This window comes from Lissotriton vulgaris, chromosome 11, assembly GCF_964263255.1.
Source record: "Lissotriton vulgaris chromosome 11, aLisVul1.2, whole genome shotgun sequence".
NCBI classification, from domain to species: Eukaryota; Metazoa; Chordata; class Amphibia; order Caudata; family Salamandridae; genus Lissotriton; species Lissotriton vulgaris.
Window position 1 is genome coordinate 553,198,866 of NC_141699.1, and position 22,589 is coordinate 553,221,454.

The 22,589-nt window shown below is 44.2% G+C and overlaps 1 protein-coding gene across 2 annotated transcripts in view; it reads left to right on the forward strand.

Annotated features, from left to right (window-relative positions):
- BIN3 (bridging integrator 3) overlaps positions 1 to 22,589 on the forward strand; it is a 188,610-nt gene that overhangs the window by 113,902 nt on the left and 52,119 nt on the right. For both annotated transcript variants that reach the window (XR_015300927.1, XM_086943619.1), the window contains exons 4-5: positions 5,536 to 5,597; positions 19,033 to 19,169. Coding sequence is in view for 1 of the 2 variants with exons in the window: in XM_086943619.1 (XP_086799745.1) it covers positions 5,536 to 5,597; positions 19,033 to 19,169 (199 nt within the window). In the remaining variant the exon portion in view is untranslated. The remainder of the gene's footprint in view (positions 1 to 5,535; positions 5,598 to 19,032; positions 19,170 to 22,589) is intronic.

The following is a 22,589-nucleotide window of genomic DNA, read 5'->3' on the forward strand; positions in this document are numbered from 1 at the left end:
TGGAATGGCAGTGACCTCCAACTTACCAAATTAGATCTGTTTGTACTGACCAACACTTGCAATAGGTACAGAATATCTCCTTTTAAGAAGGGACATTTTAAAAATATTTTATTTAGATTTTGATAACTTAACAACGTTCTGATGACACCAGCTGAAACTGTACATTCTGAAACAATGTTCAGTTGTTAAAGTAATGCAGGTCAACTCGTTGATGTACCTGCCAGGATCCCTATCAGCAGGATAATGTAACTGGTCCATAATGTGGATTTACACTTATTAAAATTTCTATGCAATATGCAACACATTACAGGTTTACAAAACGGTTCTAACTCTTGTTGTAGCAGGAAGGATCTGACCGGTTCCCAAAAGCCTTGGGATGCGTGACATTGATGTTATCACCCATCAGTTCATTACAATCTGCCAAATCCTGCAACCACATTGTATGTTTGGGTGAGGTAGCGCTCATTCAATGCATCTCCTCCTGTCTCTTAGCCACGAGGAGGGACACGGCACAAACAAATTTAGACACTTTTTTGGTATGATCTCCGTGGATCCCAGAAGGCCATCTGAGGAGATGGAACAATACCAATATCATCCATTAAGCCAAGGGAGTGAAATCTCTTGTTAAGATCATGCAATGTGAAGGAAGGCTACATTTGTCACTTTACATTCTTTATTTTCCACATTATCTGGCGGCGAGAACTTAGCTGTACAATCCAGAGTCAAATATAAATGGTCACTAAATTTGAATTTAATTAATGTATGTCTTTAACCTGCACAACACTACCTCCAGCATGAGTCAAATAGCGTGCGTCCCAATTCCTACTCACCAAAGGCAACTCCTTTGCAATTAAGCATCTACAGCTTGTTAGTATCTCAACTACATACCCCAGCGTTGCGAGCAGTTGGGTTAAAGGAACGCGCCAACCCAATTATCTTAGGCAAAGTATGAAATTCATACCCCCAGCTGGTCTGTATGAACGGATCCCAACATTTCAAGGTGCAAGAAATCTGCTTGCATCATCAAGTGTGGTCACCAGTCTCTCTTCCTGTGTAAAATTTTAAACTGTGATCGTTTGTTTACTGTACAGGGATATTTATTTTACTTGATTACGGTAGTTCCCTCAATCTGCTGTTAAAGGTTTCCCCTGATCATTTTCCTAGTGTGATGTTGCCAATGATGCTGTCTATTTTCTAACTTTGAGCACTCGAGTTTCAAAAGGAAACCAGTTTCTTTATCCCTCCTCTAATAAAATGTTCTGACAAAGTGCAACGAATGGAGCAGCACTAAATGAATTTAGAATAATTTTGTTGAACTGTATTTAAGCAAGTATTTTGAACGTCGTTTCAAGTATTGATGAGGAACCTGTATTGTTCCCTGCAACAAGTGCGCACATTCTACAGGGAATGATTTTCCTAACCAGACCAGTACCACACAGGCTATCAAATAGGATCACTTCTTGTATTACCAGGCTTAAATTGGCTTGTGGATGTTGGATTTACAAGAGTATATTGTCTGCGCAGAGGGATGTGATGAGCAGCCGATATATAATATAGATATATCTTTTGGCATGATGTTCATGGAGCCTACATGTATGGAAGATGGGGGGGCAACCATGTCTTGTCCCACAGGTATCAGCAATGTGTGCGACTGCAGATCGCTGCCACGGAACCCGGCCTGTGGGGACGAGTGTCGAAGGCCTACCACTTTAATGAACTGTGCCCACCACTTTCAAAAACTGTGCTGCCAAACCACTACAATGAAGAGTTCTAAAATGAAATTCCATTCTAAAGAATCCAGTGTTGTTTCAGCATTTAAAAAAGTGCTACAGCTGGTAGTAAGGGATCAACATGATGCATTTGCGCCATTGAAGTGTGCAAATAGTATTAAGTTGATCAAACAGGAGCAAACTCTGCTTTACCCGACAAGACCGACAGTGACATTGGTGATAGTAGTCTGTTGGCAAATTATGTGACTAATATTTTATTGTCCACGTTTTTAGTGACCAGGGGTGATACAATGCAAACTCCCCCCATCTTTATCTGGTTTAAACAGTGTCCCATTCTGCGCCTCTCTCTGGGTATGAGGAAGCCCACCTGTATCCGCAGCTACTTCGAACACTTCAAGAAAACATGGGTCCAGCACTTCCCAAATTCTTTATCTAAGTCCCCAGTCTCGCCAACAATGGTATAGCCTTCTTTACCTCTTCCAGCATAAGTGGTATATTTACTGACCCCCTACATTGTCCATTTCTCTACTTCGTTGGTATATGATCTAAATATTGGGAGATCCAATCATATGGGTTGTGTTTACATTTGTATAATATTCTTCAAAGGCCTGCAGCATTGATCTATTTTCAATGAGAGGTGCCCCTCCAGTCAATTGTACTCATAATTGTGCTTTTTCAGCTTGAGTCTTTTATCAGCCATGTTAGAATGTGGCTTAGATGATCGCCTTCACCATATTTGTAGGCCTGTATAATTCTTTGGGAGTTTTTCATCTTCCTATCAACTGTCATGGATTTAAAAAAAAAATGTTTTTCTGTCTCTTCCCAGAAATACCCTTGTTCCCATTCTCGGCATACTCCGTTTCTAGCTTAGTGAGCTCAACTTCCTGCATGTTTAGTTGGTTACACAGGACAGATAGCGCTCCTGTTTCTTTGGCTAAATCTATTCCATTGATGTAGGTTTTGAATGCCTCCCATACTTCCCATACATTAAGTGGGGACTCTGCGTTGATCTCAAAGTATTTGACTCTAGTCTTTCGAATATCGGTGCACGACTGAGCAAAAGTGTCAGTAGCTCCCTTGTTTCATAGGAATGCATCATGAATGTCAACATGATAGGGGAGTGATAAAATGGCTTTCTGGGTGGTTTATCTAACTGGTGGACACAATTAAGTGTGGCCCAGTAGTAGATTCTAGAGCTGGAGTTGTGAACAAGTGAGTAAAATGTAAACTTCCTTTTTTTCAGACATCTACTTGATCTTGTTAGCCATCATCTGTATTAGTGCCTTTGCCGGCATACTGCTTAGGCCCATACATAAGTGTGGTAAAAAAAATGTAACTTGTTCAACTGGCCCTGTATCGCTAAATAGTGCCTTTCTGTGTAAAAGTGTGAGCAGCATTTGGAATCCCATTTTTGGCGAATCATTTTAATCACCACTCTTGAATATGAAGTGAAAGAAGAATAGAGCTGTGTCCCCTACCTAGGTGAAATATTGATTTGCAGACTCTATATAGTTTAGAGACCGAGCTTATATTGGTCTCCACATATGGAATGATTGGAATGCTAGGCATCCTTGGGACTCCTCTCACCTGCACAACTGTTTTCATAGTTCTACTGCTTGTTGGGTATATCCTTCAAGTATCTGTCAGTGTTTGACAGAGCAATCCATGCCGGATCTCCTGGAGTCAGGCAGCTCCAATGCCTGTTGTTTCGTGACCATCCCTGCAGGCCTTGATCAGCCTGGGGCTGTACCCTGTAGGATTGCCTCCCAGATAGCGCCTGCCCAGACCCAGTTGGTTACTGACTTCTCAGCCTTTGGTTCTGTCCAGGTCATATTGATCCCAGTCAGTCGCCTCTGCTGCAGCAGTGCTGCTCAGGTACCGCAGCATTAGGTGTGCTGCTGTTACTACCAATCCAACTAGTCCTTCATAGAAGCTGTCTACCGCCCTGGTGACACTCCAGGAAATTGTTAACCTGGTTGGGCGAGGCAGTCATGATGTTCAGCTTGGGTTTCACCCTACTAGACTGAAACCCACTCCTCATCCTCTTTCTCTGCTGCTGGTTGCAGCTTAACAGTGATGACATGCTCGGATTTGTATCGAGGCTTGCATTAACTAAATTATCTTAACCAGGTCTAATTGTTCTGACCTGTACCTCCATATCACAGTGAACTGTCTCCATCCCAGCCCTACCTGCCTTGCATATCAGTGTAAAAGTTCACTTCTCGCCATTCTGTGATCGGCTGCCAGAGTGCCAGTATTTGGACTCTGTCTGTCAGCTCCAAGCACATACATGACCAGGAACTGTACTTGTTCTGGGTTGTAGTTGTCTTGCCCAAGCTGTGTTCAGAGCCTGGTCTCTTGCAAACATCCTTGCTGCTGTGATCTGTGGAGAGAAGAGGAGCCTATTTGACCCTGAAAGGCGAGAAGCTGCCCTGATCTTGTGAATATCTGCACCAGGACCAGCTAACTGGAGAGGGCGCATCAGGAAAGTGACAGTCCCTGTGGTGGAGCTGGTCTAGGGAGTAGATATCAAATCCTTGGTGTCTAGTTGAGTCTGTTCATGACTTATCCGTACCTTGGCACTGCCCAACTCCAGTCCCAAGAAGTCCTGAAGATTCCAGGGTTTTCATGGTCCCATTCATTGTCGTTGGTTGTCCTGAACCATCTATATAGCATTTGTGCTTCTTGATTATACAATTGTTAGTTGTGGTTGGTTCCTAACCTTTAAATTCAGCTCCCAACAGGACCCTTTGAAGCCGTGAGTAGTAGTTCATGCCCCAGTTCCTTTGGATGGCCTGCCACGGTGGTTTCTGAGAAAGGTGCCAATATATGGGTACCCCGAGGGACTTCAGAGTGGGAGTGGGTCTTATGTTACGTCTGCTCCCTTGAAGATCAAGACTAAAAATGTGATTGGATCTCTCATGATTTGGGAAACACTTAGGTTTTTACCACGTGGGATAAATAACTCCTATTCCAAGTTTTCATCTTCAAAGGCTTAACATGCAGAATCCCTATTTAACACACACAGTTCTGCATGTTTTGTCTTTTTTATGGGCCCTTTTCCCATTGTAAATGTTGGCATATTTCACTTGCCTTCAATTATCGAGGAAAAACTATAAGGGTGCGATAATTATCACACAACTTGTAATTCCGTCACCTGTGTAAAATCATGTTTGCACAGGGAGTGAAATGTAGCCCTTCGCTAGAAACGAGGGCCATTGTGCTGTGCTGTATCTGAGTTTCTAACCCGAACCGCAACCACGAGTAAGCCTTAAGTGTTCGACTTACTAAGGAGAGCAATAGCCTGAACTGAGAAACTTGATTATCCAATTGGAGTGCAGTAGTATTGGTGCCCGTGGAACATCGGTGATCCACGACCATAGCTCCATAGTCTACTGCCTATGAGCCACTGCCTGTCCTCTCTTTGTGCAGGATTTTCTTAGACAGGAGATCTAGAAGATTAGATTGATGGTGCAGTATTTAGGGTAGAACACATTCTGTCTTGGTGCAAATTTTCCTCACTGGTCAGTAATTCCACTGCCCCTTTACGATGCTGCAGAATAGCTGCGTACCAGCATGGTGTGATGATTACTGTGAGCCCTTAATCTGTTTAGCCAACAATCACGGTGTGTCTGGCTCCTTCCTGGTACATGTGTGTAATTTTCAGTGACTAAATCTGTGTGGAGAATGATTTCCGCTTTCATTGTACGGTGGTTGATAAATTACGACAGTTGAAATCTAATTTGCGGTGTGTGTGCGCTATAGAACTGGTCCAATATTAATCTTTAGCATTAACATTTTTTAGGCTGGAAGATCAGACCAAGAAGCTGCAGAAAGACATGAAGAAGAGCACAGAGGCCGATTTGGGTAGGTGGTGGAGAGTGGTGACCTGGGTGAAGGGTGGTATGCACCCATACCAGGGAAGTGTTCCTGAGAATTGAAGCAGACCTTTTGTGCCGCGGTAGACACCACTCATGTGCAATTCTCGTGTGTGTCTCTGTGTCTGACTTCCGCTTGTTTATGCCTCCGGCCCCTTGCTCCTGTGACTCTTTGCGCATTATTTCTCACCTTGGTCTCAAGACTGCACTCTGATAGCTTGTACATTTGTCGCCCTGACCTTTTGTGCCTGTCATTTATTGCTCACTTCCTTGTCCTTCATTTTACCTTCATGTGCATCACCCTGCTCCCTTGATTGTCTTGTCCTGTTCCATTAGTTTTATTTCATACCTCATTTAGGTGATTATTCCTGCCCCCTCTTTGTTTTTCTGCCCATGATCTCGTGTGATAATCCGTGGATACCCTCTGTTGTGTTCCTGCTTATATCTCTGTGCATGTACCTCCTTCCCACTGCATCCGTATTTTCCCAGCCCTGTGTAGCTCACTCTCCACCTCTTACGCGTGTCTCACCAAGGCCAACCGCGTGTGTCCCTGCATGTGTTTCCCTCCATGGCCCCAGCGGATGTTCCTTCCTACTCCTTCCTTGTGTGTCCAGGTACCCTCTTGTGTTCCTTGCTGCTGCCCGGATTCTCTCCTGTCCTCGCCTCCCTATGCATCCCATCATTGTTCCTTCACACCATTTCTGTCCCACTGCGCCCCTTGTGTCTATTCCCCCTTCGCACCCCTTCTTCGGCCTTTGTGTCCCTCCCTTCTTGTTCCACCTTGCTTTACTCACTATCCCATTCAGTCTTCTTGCTCCATCTGTTTTACTTCCTGCCCCACTTATGTCGTTCCCTGCATCCCCTGTACGTATTCTGCCCAGCCCCTTATGCACACCCCTCCACCTGTGCATGTCCTTTTGGTTAAATGCATGCCACTTCTGTGCACCCTAGATACCCTTTGGCCATTAAATGCCCACACCCTCGCTGCCTTTTAAGCGACTTCTTTGGGTGCCCCTATATTCGTGACCCTCCTTCCTTCCTCCGGGGTCACCCGCTAACTACCATCTCAGTGTTGACAGCACTTCTGAACACGCAACAGTGTTGAAGCGAGAGCCGCCCACCAGGGTACATGACCAGGCACCGCTCAGCAGTGTGTGGAGTGAGCCGCATGAAAGTAGGGTCTGAAAGCTAGCAATATTCAACGTAGAGTGGTGGAGGAGGAGCGATGAGTCACCAGAAGACAACATATACATTTAGAAATACTATAAAGACTCAGCAGCGCGGCGGAATAGAGGGTGGCCCTTCCTACTGAACTTAAGAGAAGATAGGATACACTGCAAAGAAGCAGGATAAAAGAATGCATATAACTTGTAATTCACATATGAAAGCAAGAAATATAAAATAAAATGCACAAAGTCTTCAGGCTGGAAAAGTAAATTGTGGAACTGCGCGTTGGGGTTACAGTGCTGAAGCCTAATGTCTTGGCCTTTCCCATCATGGGATCTACTGATACTCATGAACACTGTCTAGCTCCACCCAAGTGTGAGGCCCCGGAACACTTTACAAGTGATATCATTTTAAAGATGTAGGCCTAGCCAAAGGCATATTTACTTTTTTTTAATGCCAATTAAAGACTTACACCTACAATGTGGAGACGGTATCTTCCAAGCCTTCCTAGTGATCCGCTATTTCAGCCAAAACGTTTAGAATGTGGGGCAAAAAACTGCACTGCACCTTTTAAGCCTGAAGGCCGATTCTCCAGTCCCAGAGGGCTTTGTTATTGTAGTTTATTGGCAGGTCAGACTTTACAGTTAGGATTATTGAACACCTAGCTTGCCATTTGTTTCTTAAATGTATCTAACTTTGGTTCAATATTGACCGATGTTGTCCCTATTCGACTACCATTAGCGTAAGCAGGCTTTTAGCTTTCATTCACCACAAGCAGATGCCATGCGTTTGGTGTTTGGCAAATGCCTTTAATTGAGGAAGAAATCGATAAATGATCCCATCACTTGTGTGTCCTGTGCTTTCCTGACCACCACACTGTTCATGAGTGATGGATATGTCACAAAACGTGCTGGAGGACGTCCATGTCTGACCATGAATTCTGTAATAATAGGGATCATTCCAGACCTTCATACTTGTCCTCAACTGGGGTTCTCAGTCAACAAAAACCAGGGTTTCCTTTGCTTATACCTTTGTGTTGTCAACACCGATTTTTACCCTTCTGGAGGAAAGGGCACAGGAAAGTCAAAAGGGACACATCACTCAATTTCCACTGTTTCCTTTGAATGTCGACTTGTGTGAAATAAAAGTTATTGAAGAAACTGAGAACACCAGTGTTGCCATCACCACTCTGCATGTGAGCACTCAAAGTCAGTGTGTCGGATGTTAAAAATCAGATCCTGTCCCCTTTGACGTGGAGACGCACACTGATTGAAGACGCGCTATCAAACAGGAGGATCCAATAGAGAGGGAAGTGTGGAGGTACATGACTCGTTCATTTCACTCGGATGGATGTCTGATAGAAGCAAGAAACCTGTTGATGATTCCTTCTGCGGAGCACATGTGACTCCTTCGGGTGAAGCCGTTTACCAGAACTCCTCCGCATGAAGGCCTCTATCCCCAGATTCACTTAGTTTAGATGTAAATGTACTGGTCCTCTGTGGTATGTGATCCCAAATCTTTAGTGCTGGTGATCGCTCGCTTTATCGTTACTAAAATGTAAAGATCTTCGAGACAGATTTAACGTGTTCTCTGATTTTAAATGTCATCTGATACACCCTGCCAGCATGATCGGATTCGTATAAGTGAACTCAGTGGAGGTTTTTTACTTGTATCGGCGGAGCCTCTTTTCCTCCATTTTCCTCATCTTTTGGAAAGGTCGGTTTTACACTGAAGTGCCACCTCTGTTCTATTCTTGTCTACGTTGGTATTTGAGTTATAAGTTACATTTTTCGGAAAGGTCTTCTTAATACATTAAATAGGAATAAGATGTGGGAGTAAATATGTGGGAGTAAAATAGGATGAAAAGAAATAGATTAAAATTGAGTAAGGATGGGAATGTTCAGTTTTTTATTTTATACCGGTTATACCTTCACAAGATTAAATTGTATGTCACCATTCTGCATCCACTATATCGGACACGTCCAACATAGGTCCTAGAGGGCTAGCCAAATCTCCAGGAGGATCTTCACATAACGTGAATCTAAATGGCGCTCATTATAGCCTCCGGGACTTGAGTTTTACACCTCCGAATGGTGGAGTTTGTCATCATGTTTCAGCACTTCTTTATCAAAGAGATTCAGCGCTTTCTGCAGGACTTGGATTGACTTTGATTACCTGGGAGCCTCGTGCCATCAATGCTCTTTACTTGAAAATACAACAATCAGACATGTAACATCTGCAGGATCTAGGCAATTCCATCTGGGACGGCTAAGGGGCAGACGATCGAACAAGCACAAGTACCTCATGCATACTTATAATCTAGGTTCTTCAGCAGTACAGAAGGGTCCTAAAGCGCAGTATATATCCCTTTTGGGCCTAAAAACTGCAATAGAGCAGTTATGAAAAGGAGCATTAAGTATGTGGAGTTTTTCCTCTGAATATTCTTGCAATTTCAACATGGAATTGGATGTGAGCCACATAGCTATGATAAGTATTTCCCTATCCCTTTCTGCACAGGAAATTTCTAAGATTGACTGTAATGGAACACTTACATTTCAAGGCACTGCCTTTCTGCCATGTCTGCTTGAGCGCCTTCTCCAAGTGTGTAATGGCAGTGTCATTCTGTCTTAATCTGCCTTTTAGCTGGATGACTGGTTCCTGATGCTAGTTTACAATGCAAAGTCCTTCGTGTTTTTCAAATAACAGCGACAGCTGTGTATATCTCTTCCATCGGTTTTCCACTGTGGAAAAGTCACTGTTCGGGGGCACGGACAGTCGCAAACCAAACAAAAGTGGATCCTTCAGAAGATATTCAATGATTGCCTTAAAAGGTGTGTAGGTCTCTCCGTGTAACACTTCTTCCAATGATCCCACTTGCATATTTGTAGTCCTGAATTTGACACTTTGTAGGAGACCTTCAGAAACTGGAAATTCAACACGATGCTTTTGTTATTAAGTTACCGTCTTTACCACATTGGACTCGAGGTGAGGATATGATGAGTAGAGTTCTGTTTTAGCAGCCATTCCCATCTCACACAGGAAACCGATGACTCTGCTAGGGTGGGGGCGCACTTCGGTGATCTCTGGATTCCAGGGCTGTGGTTGCAAAGTGAGTTGATGTACATAAACATGCTGCAACTAAGCACTGTTCCTCTCAACATAAAGTGATTTAGGCCACATTGAAGGCCTTATTGCCAATACAAAAGAGAAGAACAGCTGCTACATTCTACCTAGGGACGAGATTAGGAATCTTTGGGGGGGGGGGCGTTATATAGCGCAAACGCGACCCAAAGGTATCAGAGTGCTTTACAGGAGCACTAGTTGTGTTACAGACGGACATATCATTTTTTTTTCATTTTGTTATGCACGGGGAGATTAAGTGATTTGCCCAGAATCACAGGATGTTGAGCGTCCCTGCAAATAATCAAACTCTGTTCCCGAGCTTCGAGGTCGCCCACTCTAGCCGTTAGTGGTTGCAGGATTGATTATTGGGATGAACGCTTTCTGCTAAGATTTGGTGATCTACCGGTCACTAAATCAAATCCAAGGCCAAGCTACCCTTCCATTCTTTTGAGTATCTTTCAGTTGAGTACCATTAAATTGGGCAGTAGCAACATTGGTTATTTACAGTGCTTAGGTGTGAAATGAAGCACTGTTAAAAAAAAGGTTCTAATGAAAATAAGAATTACCATCCCTCTTTAACTGGCAATCATTCTTCTAAGAAACCTTTCTATCAGAGCAGTCCACTTACTCAGAATACAAACTGAGCAAGCATCTGACCTAAGCAGAATCGGTGCAGCAAATCATATGGGTCATCTGCAGTGATCTTTGCAAACAGATAGTTCATCACAAGTGAATGCCGCAGATGCACATTTTTACAAAGTGCACACATCCACGAGGAATGGATCTTTGATGAACAGTATGATGACGTTTCTTCAGTTTTGTTTAATCAATTTCCCTGATTCAAGATCAGCAAGCTGAAATGGGCCACGAAAGGGATCATCTTATTGTTTCAGGTCGGCTTTGGGAGTCGAAGTTCACATAAGTGCTCACAGGAGATTGTTGTACAGATTATATCTTCCATGAATGATTCAAGCCTGAAACCTGCACCACAACTTACAATCACTGAACTTAATGGCCTGGCTTCTGATTTCCTTCAGTACGGATGTAAGAAACCAGATTGCTCGGTACCAGCTGGTAAAGTGGCAAACAGTGTTTGCCTAAAATTCCTTGTCTACCCCTTAGTTGCAGGGAATTAAGAAGTCTATTACAGCAAAGGCAGGCTTGCTAGCAGCAGCACCATCGCAACACTTGAATCAAGAAATCTCTTAGGCTGCTAGGCCAATTTAATAAAATGAAAACATATTTTATGAATAAAATAAGACAAAAATTACAAAATGGATCAGTTGCTGCAGAGTTTTAGAGTTTCAAAGCAACCGTTCCATTCTACACCACTTATTCGTTCTGCATGGACATTCAGTGAAAGTTCCTGCTCTTTACGTGTGTCCACTAAAAGTTTCCCCTTCTGCCAGTAACGGAGCACAATGCCCACCTCCGGGTTGTCTCTTGCCTTCGGTCATTCCCGAGGGGTTTGTTGAGTCTGTCACCTTGTATAGTCAGACTCAGTTCGCCTGAACTTCACAGAGGTCCTAAGGGTGTGTCTCTGGATTGCTGCTTCTTTTTTTTTTAATTTTTATTTTTTTATTTTTTATAAATCTTTTTATTTGCAAAAGGAACAAAGTACAGTGGTCGTCACACACAAGGCATACATTAGTTACATGTTATACATATAAGGAAATCACAGGAATCAACAATCCGGAAATTACATTAAATCATGGGGATAAGTCCTTTTCTTTTTTCTTTCACAGAGATCATTAATCAATTAGCTCGTCAATGTGGGGCAATCATAGGGGGCTCGCATATGTTTCCCCTGTAATCATTCCAGTTGGACCACACCGCCACTTCCGTGGACATCCCCGGGCTACATAGACCGTCTTCTCCTGAACCATGCTCCAATCCATATCTTTCTTCCAAGCGCCGAGCGTTGGTGGTGTAGCAGCCCCCCATACCCTTTCAATATTCCTCTTTGCGATCGCAGGGCCCGACGTCACCCACAGTTTGCCTTTTGCTGGGAGGTCTGAGGGCTCCCAGATATTAAGAAGGCACCTCTTTGCCTCAGGGCTCAATTCCACCCCCCACACCTCCCTCATACAATTGAGCACCCGAGTCCAATAGGTCTGTATCACCTGGCATTCCCATAGTATGTGTAGAAAGGTGCCAACCTCCCCACACCCCCTGCGACAGAGTCCATCCTCGCTCCGACCCATCAGGACTAGCTTAGTGCCAAAGACGTATACTCTATGCAGGATCTTCAACTGGATCAATCGTAGTTTGGCCGATATTGCTATTTCCTTGGGGGATGCCAGCGCCTCTCGCCATTCTTCATCATCAATTTCGAGTCCATCTGCCTCCCATTTCCCCCTCAGAGCTAGTAGTGGATCCGGGGTATGATTAATGAGCTTTTTGTATGTGAGCGATACTGCCCTCTCCGGGAGGTGGCCATCCAGTAGTCTGTCTTCGAGTGGTGATGACTCCGGGTGGTGCGTCCCGGGTGGAATATTGGCCTGAAGTGCATGCCGAACCTGAATGTAGCGGAAGTGTTCCGTCCGGGCTAGATTATAGGTGTGCTGAAGGGTGTCTAATGATATTCGCCTTGCACTGAAGAGTGAGTGGGTGTCACTCTTTCCAGCTCTAGCAAAGAATCTTCACAAAGACCAGTTAGGGCTGGCCAACTTGTTGTCTTTGCAGGAAGAATCACTTTCAGTGAAGTAGTGTGGCTCACTGGTTAGAGGCAGCAGACCCGAGAGCAGAGGACGGCCCAGGACCAGGGTTCGATTCCCGGCGCGGCAGGTTTCTGGACCAGGGTCAGCGGACTCGATAATTCTCTCGCCTCGGTGCCCACTCTGATCAGCGTTCACACTCGGCAACTCTGGGCATTAGCTTGCCTCATCTTCACTAACGGCCCCACCAGACCGCCGGGGATGCCTGGTCTCACCCTGGAGATACCCATTAAGGGACCATCTCTCAGGGAAGCCAGGAAGGGTTTCGCAGCGGTCGAAGCGCCTTGGGACCCTCCGGGTAAGTAGTGCGCTATATAAATGCCTATACATTTACATTTACATACAGTGCCATTTTTGTGTCCGATAGGCCACCACCACGAGATCCGCTCACTCTGATCATGTGATAGAACATATAGTTCTTGGTAGGGGTAGACCAGATTCTCGCTCACAAGTCACCCGTCTGTCTGCTTCCAACTTCTCCTCTAAATATGTCCATGGTCTGACTGCCCAACTTCCAGCTATGTTCTGTCTCTTAGGAGCACTCCAAAGGCTTGGCTCCAGTGGCTACTGTGCTACACATGGCCTCCACCCTTTTCCTTTGTTTGGGGTTTGAAACCAGACCTTGCCTCGCAAGTGTCAGGCAGCACACTTCACTATATGAAGTATGCCAACGCCAATCTAAAGCTTACATTTCAAACGCCCTCGGATGTAGGGTTCGCGGTAGAGGGGGAATGATGCCCCTTATCTGGTCCTCCACTCCCTACATTACTATAGGTTTCTCACATTTGACTAAAACTCAGTTCAATGAGTGGTCAGTTGGAAGCTTACATCATGCCCATAATGTTGACAGTAATTGGTGCCCACGCCCGCTTTAAGCTGCAGGAGACCTCTGTGGGGTTGATCAGACCCAGCTGTCCTGTATCCACCCCTCCTCCCCACGCCCAATGCAAAGAAGAGGCAAACTGCGCACCTGTGGTTGAGAAACTATATAGCCTAGGCTTCATTTACATGTAATTACAAGTACTCACGTAATGAGTCTTTCATTTTCTGGTTAGGTTTTAAAGGAAGCACATGCAGTGAGAAACCAGCTAGTGATTTCTCAATTCCCAGAGTCAAAATATCAGCCGTAACTAGCAGAGAAAAAAAAAGGAGAGGAATCTTTTGAAAAGTAGAAAGGCTTCTTCTCAATCCGAAACCCTGCTGCACTCTGGGAACTGTAAATTATATTGTGCAATATTATGGGTCTTTCTGTGCAAACTAACACACAAATCCATTTCGAGACATCAGGAAAAGATTTTCCCCAGACACTCTCGATGTGCGAATAGTGAGATATGGTCTCTCATAAACCTTATATGTTACTCCTTAGGAGCACAGTTGTTTTAAGAACCCACTGATTTTTTCTTCTCGACGTCATGTTTGAGTGCCATATACGTCCGAGTGTTGCACTCCCGAGTTTGCTTCAGAATCGTTCCTTTCTAGTAGAAATGCCCCTGCACACGTTTGATTGGAAAATGGATCTCGGATGTTACCTGGACAAGGCAATCGGGATTAGAAAAATGTAAACCATTGTTTGCCAATTGCTGCCCGGTCTGTGCAGGGTTAAATACTTCTTGCCAGCTTCCGGCAGCAGGCTGGCAGATACTGTCAGGATTCAACCACCTCCACCGTTAGCTTTTACATTGATGTGTAACCCCTGGGTGACCTAGCCCGTTTTGTGGCGTTTTAAAGCACCCTCGGATGCACAATCCGATGGTATGCTAATTCGTGTTAAGAATTGGTTGCCAATACCCTCGTGGCCTCAGCTGTGGCTTTTTAAGGCTTTTCAGATACTATCACAGGGTAACAGAAGAACGAAAGTAAATGCATATCTAAGTTTTACTACATGTGACGCAATGAAAGCGTCAGTCTATAACATAGTCCTGTTTCCTGATCATGTTGTTCACCTGTAACGCCGGTTTTATAGCTAGCTTGCCATGTTCATGTATCCGCATCCAGCCGTCCCAGCTACCCACGTGAAAAATGTGTTGTGACGAGAATCTTTTGTTAATGCGCGATGACTCATGGACCACACTTGGAGGCTATTTTTTACATTCCTAAACACTTTGTGCAGGGTGCCACCTAGTGGCCAGTGAAGGAAAAACATACAAGATGCAAGTTTTATATAAACGACAAGCTAGATAGAGCTAGGCAAGGAACTTTTCTAGCATTGCACCTTTTATCGATTCGCATGCATTTTTGCAAATGCCTTACATTCGATAACTCATTCAGTCATTGTTCTCTACTCAGTTGAAGCTTTTTTTCTCCTGATGCCCATTGACTGTGGTATCATGACTGTATCTATTGGGATCATTTTATCATTAGCAGTGCTTAATTTGTAAAATATGAAGTGCAGGTGCTGAAATGTTTGTCAGAGGCCACACCTACTTTTCTCTGGCTCTACCCACTTCCTCCACTGGCTCCGCCCACTTACTATATTAGCTTCACCCACATCTTCAACTGGCACTGTTAAAAGTCAGATGTAATATATCTGAATTTCAGCAAGGGAGCCTTCCTCGTAGTAAGGTTTTGATAGGAGGTTCCCCTTCCTGTGAACATTTTGAAAACGATTAATTCAAAAGTGCATTTTGGCGCCCCCCAATGACCACCCCTCACACACAATCCCTCAGTACCACCCTTTAACACTGCCCTTGGCTTCATGTCTCCATAACCACTGTCATCAATTAATTTAATTTTATAGCGCCTCTCATACCAATGTAAGGTGTCAGAGCACTTTGCATCATTCACACATTGCATAGATACAATACTACGTGTGTAAATCAGTATAAATGGAATGTTACATCAGAGAGGACTACAAGGTAAAGGAGTCACATGTCATCCATGATTGTCTTGTAGGCAATATACTTTAAGAGTTTGAAGTCTGGAAAAGCGCAAATTCATAATTTAAAACATAACAGCATTGGTCGTGTTCTTTTCAATAAGAATTGATTTATTTTCTACCCAAATTAACCCTTTTTGCAAGATTAGGATAATGAAAGATTAGGCCAAAAAACATATAGCTCTAATATATAAATTGCTGTTTGCATGCAGCTCTTTGATGACAGACATATTAATAGCTTGCTGTTCTCTGATAGGATTTTAACTTACAAACTGCAAATAACAAAAAGGATCTCTCTGTCAGAAGCAGTAACACACACTGACCTATTTTACATTATATGCACTTTTTGATTTGAATGGTAAACATTCTTTGCAGCAGGTAGGTATATAATAACGCTGTACTACCTTTCAAGCAGTCACAACTTCCCCAGACAAAACTCCTGTCTCTCTCCAGGAAGACGATTTATCACCAGAGTTCTCTTATCTTGAAATTTTAATTCATGCCTGAATTTACTGGAGCCCAGGAACTCGGCAGCAGCAGCTTTTAAAATAAGAATATACTGCCAAACTGACTCAGATTCACTGCGGTGCTAGTGCAGACAAAGCCTGCAGCCTTACTTAGGCTGCTGCGCAGCTTTATTTTTTTTAACAGATGAAGCCTGCTCAGTACTGGGCCCTGCTGCCAGGCCCTGTCTGCCAGTTCACCCCCTGAAGATGAATGGTCAATGGCCACGATTCCGAATGCAACCCCCGCAGATATGCGGAACCGACACTGAATACATCATCCAGGCAGCTTGGCCCGGCCCGCTGCCTCAACTGCGTAACATGAGTCAGACATTATCAAACTTAAGGACCGCGGGCCAGAAGCCATTCATCATGATCAGAGGCAGTAACTACGGCATCAATAAAGTATTAAAAAAACATAATCATGGCACCTGCCTGACCTGCGCAGCGCCAGCTTTATTTTTAAGTTAAAACATTATGATTAGGCCGCCCCGCCCGCCGCAGCGGGACTACTACCCCAGGGCCATGCTTCACCTGGTGGCACTTAACTCTATGTACCCTCCACTGAGTCCACTGCACTGACTGACCTTAATGCGGCAAACGCAGTTCTTCCAGGACAGGTGCTGCTACTTGGAACGGCGGATGGCCACGGTGAATCGGACGGTGGTGGTGAGCCTGAGGTATGCGTGTATGCTGGGGTGGGGTGAGCAAAGCAGCGAATGCGCGCGCAGCAATGTGAAAAAATCTGCGCACGCTGCTTGCCGCGCAGATTTGCTGAGCCTGGCCCTGGCTGAAGAACCGAAACTGATTCGGGGACGAGTCAGTCACTGCACCAGTCACGTCAAGGTCACCATTCAGTGAGTGAAGTTCTTGACATGTCGGTAGAGTAAAAGCAGCACTTACGCACGGACATTTACAGCAGCACACCACACGCTCTCTGTGCCAGTGGCAGTGCTAATTATCAATTACTGGCACATGCGGTGCTTGCGTGACTTCACTATACTGTAGACCCGGCCCTAATAATTAAGTGCCGGTGCTAAGCACCGGCAAGCCCCGGCACAAATTAAGCACTGATCATTAGATGCCCAACCTTATGTTAGGGCGAGGGAGTCTTCAACCCTAGAAAGCGATGTGTCTAAAGGAAACATCTTAATAACGTTTTTCACAAAGATGAAGAAAAAAGTTTCACTGTTTGCAAGAATATTTTTCAGGCTCCAAAGCACTACCACCGCTGCTCTCTTGAACGTAGATCACAACGTAAAGAAAGGCCTCTTTTCAAAGCTTCCTCTGTGGCAGTTCATGAGCTACATAAATAACTCTCCCATTGCCTGTACCACATATCATAGTAGTCTCTCTATTAAGAAAAGGACTAGGAGATGGGCTTTCCGCGCAACAGAAAACTCAGGAAGGCAAAAAGGCTGATGTCCTTCTCCATGGGGATAAAGTACTTCCGGGTCACAGACTGGCTAGATGGTGAATTGGTGTCTAAAGTTCTTTTGGACCAAAGTTAGACCTGTTGTTGCCACCTCATCCTGAAAGGCTTCTATAACATTCCTATTATGCCTGCACCGTTGTCATTTTGCAAGGTACTTATGTGGAAAGCCTTGCATAACTTCTCAAGACATTGCTGTTTTGAAGTCAGCTAAGCAGTCGTAAAGAGCCCGTTGAAGGGGAGAGATCATTTTTTTCGCACTCATTACAACAATGTCATTAAGTGCAGCAGCAAATATTGCTCAGAGCAAGGTACATTTGCGCCAGGCTGATAGTAATATTTGCAGCTGATGTACGCCCAGGGCCGGCTTTAGAGCTGGTGGGGCCCGGTGTGAAAATCATTTTTGGCGCTCCCACACCCCATTATGCCTTCTCGGATTCTCTCACTACCACCGGGCAAAAGTGCCCATCATCTCTCCAATCATAAGTTATTACTAAACACAGCGTCTCCCCCGAGGTCGGTGCCCCCTCCACAGGTCAGCGCCCAGTGCGGCTGCATCAGTCGCACTGCCCTAAAGCCGGCCCTGTGTACACCTATGTGTAAGAAAATGGGAATTATGATTGTTCATTGTTGTTTGCGCCTGTTTTTAATAATGTTATCATCCCATGCACCATTTTATGCACCAAGAGGTACTACAAAATAGGACCCGGTGATAAGTACAGATGTAAAACTCAAAAGTGAGCGGCATCTCCACTCTTCTCCTTATTTCGTAAGGCCTTGAAGACCTGGCTGTTCACCTGTCCTAACCTTTAAGCCCTGAAAACCTTGGACTTCTCCGACTCTGATCTCTCTCCGCAGCGCCTTGATGCCCCTGGGCTAAGTTCGCGTTCAACAACATTTATATTCATTCATTCATGAGTGCAAGTGCTAAGATGGACAGATGCCATTAGTTGTGTTTTTGGGCCAAAATAACTCTGCTGGTGTTAGATTTAACTAACCATGTCAATATATGAAATATACAGTGTTGTGACTGCAATTCTCCAGCTTTGCTATCTTTTCTGTATGCTCATGTGATTTTCCCTTTGTCTCGTGACAAGCTGTAGACTGATTATTAGGCATGTCAGTGTTCAGGATCTGATCTTAAATTGTCTGCATGTAGTGGAGACAGTTAATAAGCAGGTTCTTGGTTTAAAAATCTCTTTTTAATGTAGAAAACATTGTTCAAGAATGAATTATTAGAAAAGTGTTTCTATCTAAAATTGTCAAGTACACCCTGCCTGTTGATTGGAAATATCAGGCAATATAGGCGAATTACGAATCCAATTGGGTAACCCATTTGTAGTCCTTCTCTCCGATAGCCACCCCCTTCCCTGTTTGTTTCTCCTCCTATACTATATGTCTGCTCTGGCCAGTAGTGGCTCCAAAACCCTCTGAATCCTCTTTTGGGGCAGACCCCATGTATTACTCAGCACTACTCCCACCCACTTAACCCCCTAGACCACACAATCACTAGTCCACTCTTGTTTCTGACCAGGCTTTGCAGATCAGCTGTATTTATGCAGTGGTTGTCTCACTGATGCTCTTGCTTTCTTCACGCCCTCCTATAGCTATGTCCAAGTCGGCTGTGAAGATTTCCTCAGACCTGCAAGGAAACCCTCTGTGTGAACAGGACATAGCTTTCCAACAGATGGTGACTGCTCTGGACACCGCGATGAAGAGGATGGATTCCTTCAACCAAGAAAAGGTGGGTGCTGGGTTGCAGTTTTCTTACAGTCTGAGGGCCTGAGCCCTCCTAGTCCGCCATGTTGCTGGGCATTGAGAGTCTGAGGATGTGCACACCTGTGAGGTGATAGCGGTGTTTGAAGCTGGTAAGGACTGAGTCGGATCCTTTCTAGGAAGTAGACGGGAATCGAACATGGTAAATGTTTTAACCATCAGTGTTCAACATCTTCCTAAACTTCTTAGGCGGTGGGTGTCCAGTTTTATATTTGCAGTGATGATACTCCAGGAATTGCTAAACTCAGTGGATTGGCTAGACTACAAGAACATACTATAAATTCTTCATTGTGAGGTCCTTTCTTGGAGTTGGGGTAACAGGCAGCTTTTTGTGTGGGTGCTAGTTTTTACCATTTATTGGCCCACGGCCAACAAGGTTATTGGATTACCCACTTTAGACCCTTTGCTCTCTTGTAGCAGTAAACAAGAGGATGGAAGGCTTAATCTAGGTGGTGACAGGGGTTGGAAGATGAGATGCTGCTTCACGTAGTACATAAAACTCAGCATTTTGCCTGTCCTAGATCTTCAAATAAAGTATTATGTACCAATATTAATTCATTATTTTTTACTTCTCACAATTTAAGAAAAACAGAAAGTGGTAACATAATTCTGGTTATGAGATATAATCCTAATCACGATAATTGCATGTACGCAGTAGCACACGGTTCTCGATAACATAGTTATGCTTTGGGACTACTTTTGGTAGTTTTGCACTTGTCTGATCTTTAGGGAAGTCTTTACCAACAGTCTTTCTAAGTCGTAGACAATGTGAGTCCAGTTCTAGACAAAAATGGGGAAACAGTCTTTACAACGCAATTTTTACATCGCAGTGCCTTTACCACGCATTTACTACCACACAAGTTTTTGCCAGATAAAGGCCTTTATCACGCATGCCTTTACCACGCATTTAAAGTAAGTATGGGAGTTTGGGTGCTCTCCCCCCAAAAAGATCAAAATTAATCATACATATATATGAACTAATAATATATATATATATATATCTATATAAACCTACCGTACAAATATTTACTTTAGTTCGACTTGTAATGCGTGGTAATGGCATGCTGGGTAAAAGTATATGCGTGCTAAAAAAATACGGGGTAAAAATGCGTTGAAAAGGCATGCAATGTTTTTACCTGCGTTGTTCCGTCATACAACCCAAACATGATGCATGTACGGTAATCGTCCAAATGTTGCTTTTGTTGCACAAGATGTTTGGTCTTTGTCTTTGTCCTCTTGTGGACATGACAAACCAGATGCTCTTTCCCTGGACTCCCGCTCCTGACATTGGTGCAACCACCTCTCATCTAACTCTATTGGGTGTATCCTTCCTCCTCCTCTCCAATGCTTGCACTGGACTGCACGAGGGACTAAATTACCAGCAATTGCCGTCTTTATTTGAACTAGAAAAAAACCTCCAGGACTGTATGAAAGGCAAGGGAGCCACCCGTCCAATTTGCCTTTTCTTTCTTGTGTGGACTTTAATGTGCTTACTCAGCAGGTCTTCTCGCATTAAACTTAAGTGGACTGGCTTTGCGAATGCTTGTTTAAGTCTGAGCTTCGTCGTCCCTCTTTTTCCACCAGGGGGATGCCCCCTGGGTGTAGAAGTCTTCCAGACTGAGTGCTGGGGACCAGAGGACATGAGACTGCCAACCACTGTTGGAGACTTATGAGAAAACAAGCCTCTCATAGTCCAGCAGGTGTTGGAAGCAAAGGGGCCCAATCAATTCCTACTTAGCCAGTCTACTGTTGCTGATGATCTGAGAATAGAAGCACCACATGCACTTGCTTGCGGTTAAGGACACATGCACTTGGTACTCAGTCGCGCTGCTGTGTGTTAGAGTATGAGGAGGACATATATGTTTTGCTATCTGCTAGGCAGCGGGATCTGAGGCCTTTCTACGTCACTAGGTTGCTATGTGAATCCCAGTAAGTGCAGAAGGGAATAAAGGTCTCAGAACCCCTTTGTTGCTTCAGCTGTAAACATTATTTAATCCCATAATGCACTTCTGTAGTAGTAGCAGTATTTTACATCCCATTGAACCCTCAAATGTTTTTTTAACACATACATTCATAGACAGGGCTAGGGTGTTACTGTTTTTGGAACATTAAATTGCTGCCCATTCACATGTGCATTTCCTGCTATGTAGCTAGATAAATGCACGTGTTCCTAGATTTCCGTTCCTCCTCTGTGAGGCTGGACATTGGGAATGTCTAGTAAGACTCCTCTATCACAATCCACCAGTGCCATCTTTAAATCATTGTCGCTACCAGGTTGGTTACATTGGAAAAGAGAATCTTTCCGCTGAAACAGGTGAGCAGGGTTGCAGACTTAAAGCAATGCCGAAGATGCGGGATACACCTCAGGTTTGCGGGGCATCTCTGGTGCACATCTATCAATCCATTTTGTATTTATTGAGCCTGGGTCTGAATTGATTCTCCGCTTCAACTCTACTTCAAAGGCACAACTGTGTATAAAAGAAGAATATATGACGTTACATCGCAAACAATTACAACGCATGCCTTTACAACACAGTTTTTACATTGCAGCTACCTTTACAATGCATGATTTTACAACGCATGCCATTACAACGCATTTTTTGAAACTACCTTTATAGCGCATTCCATTACAACCTGTACCATTACAAAGCGTACCATTACAATGCATAATACTTTTAGAGTAACAGTGGGGTACGTTTTGGATAGTGTAGGGGTAAAATTACTATTCCCACTCCAGTGAGTGCAACATTAGGGTAAGTGTTGGATAGTGTAGGGGTGAAAATTACTATTCCCATGTACCCCCGAACTCATACCCACCCTAAAAACAAAAAAAAACTCAATTACTTACCTTATAATGCGTTGTAGTGGCATGCGTTGTAGTGACATGCGTTGTAATTCCTGTGTTGTAATGGCATGCACTGATGGTTAAAACATTTACCATGTAAATGCAGTTGCGTTGTAATGGTGTGCGTCGTAAAAGTAGTGCGTTTTAATTCCTGCGTTTTAATGGTTGTTTTCCATAAAAGAAGGACTCCAGACACCACCACTTCAGAACATTTCTGGATCTGTGGATTCTCTGCCAGGAAGAAGGACTTCTGTGCTCCTGAAGGACTGCCACTCTGCTGGACTTATGCTTTGGTGTGCTGACATGCTACCTGCTGCCCTCTTGCCTGGGTGAGAAGGACTGGATCGGCATCTCTTGAACCCAGATCCAAGAGTGACTCCAAGATTTAGTTGACAACCCTCCTGATCTGATGCCTCAGGGACATAACAGGCTTCCAACCACCTTGCGCCTGTACCTTGACTGTGCCATCAGTGAGTCTACCTTGCTAAGTTGTGCCACCCCAGTCCTGGACCCTTGGAAGTGGACCGAAGGTGCTTGCCAGCG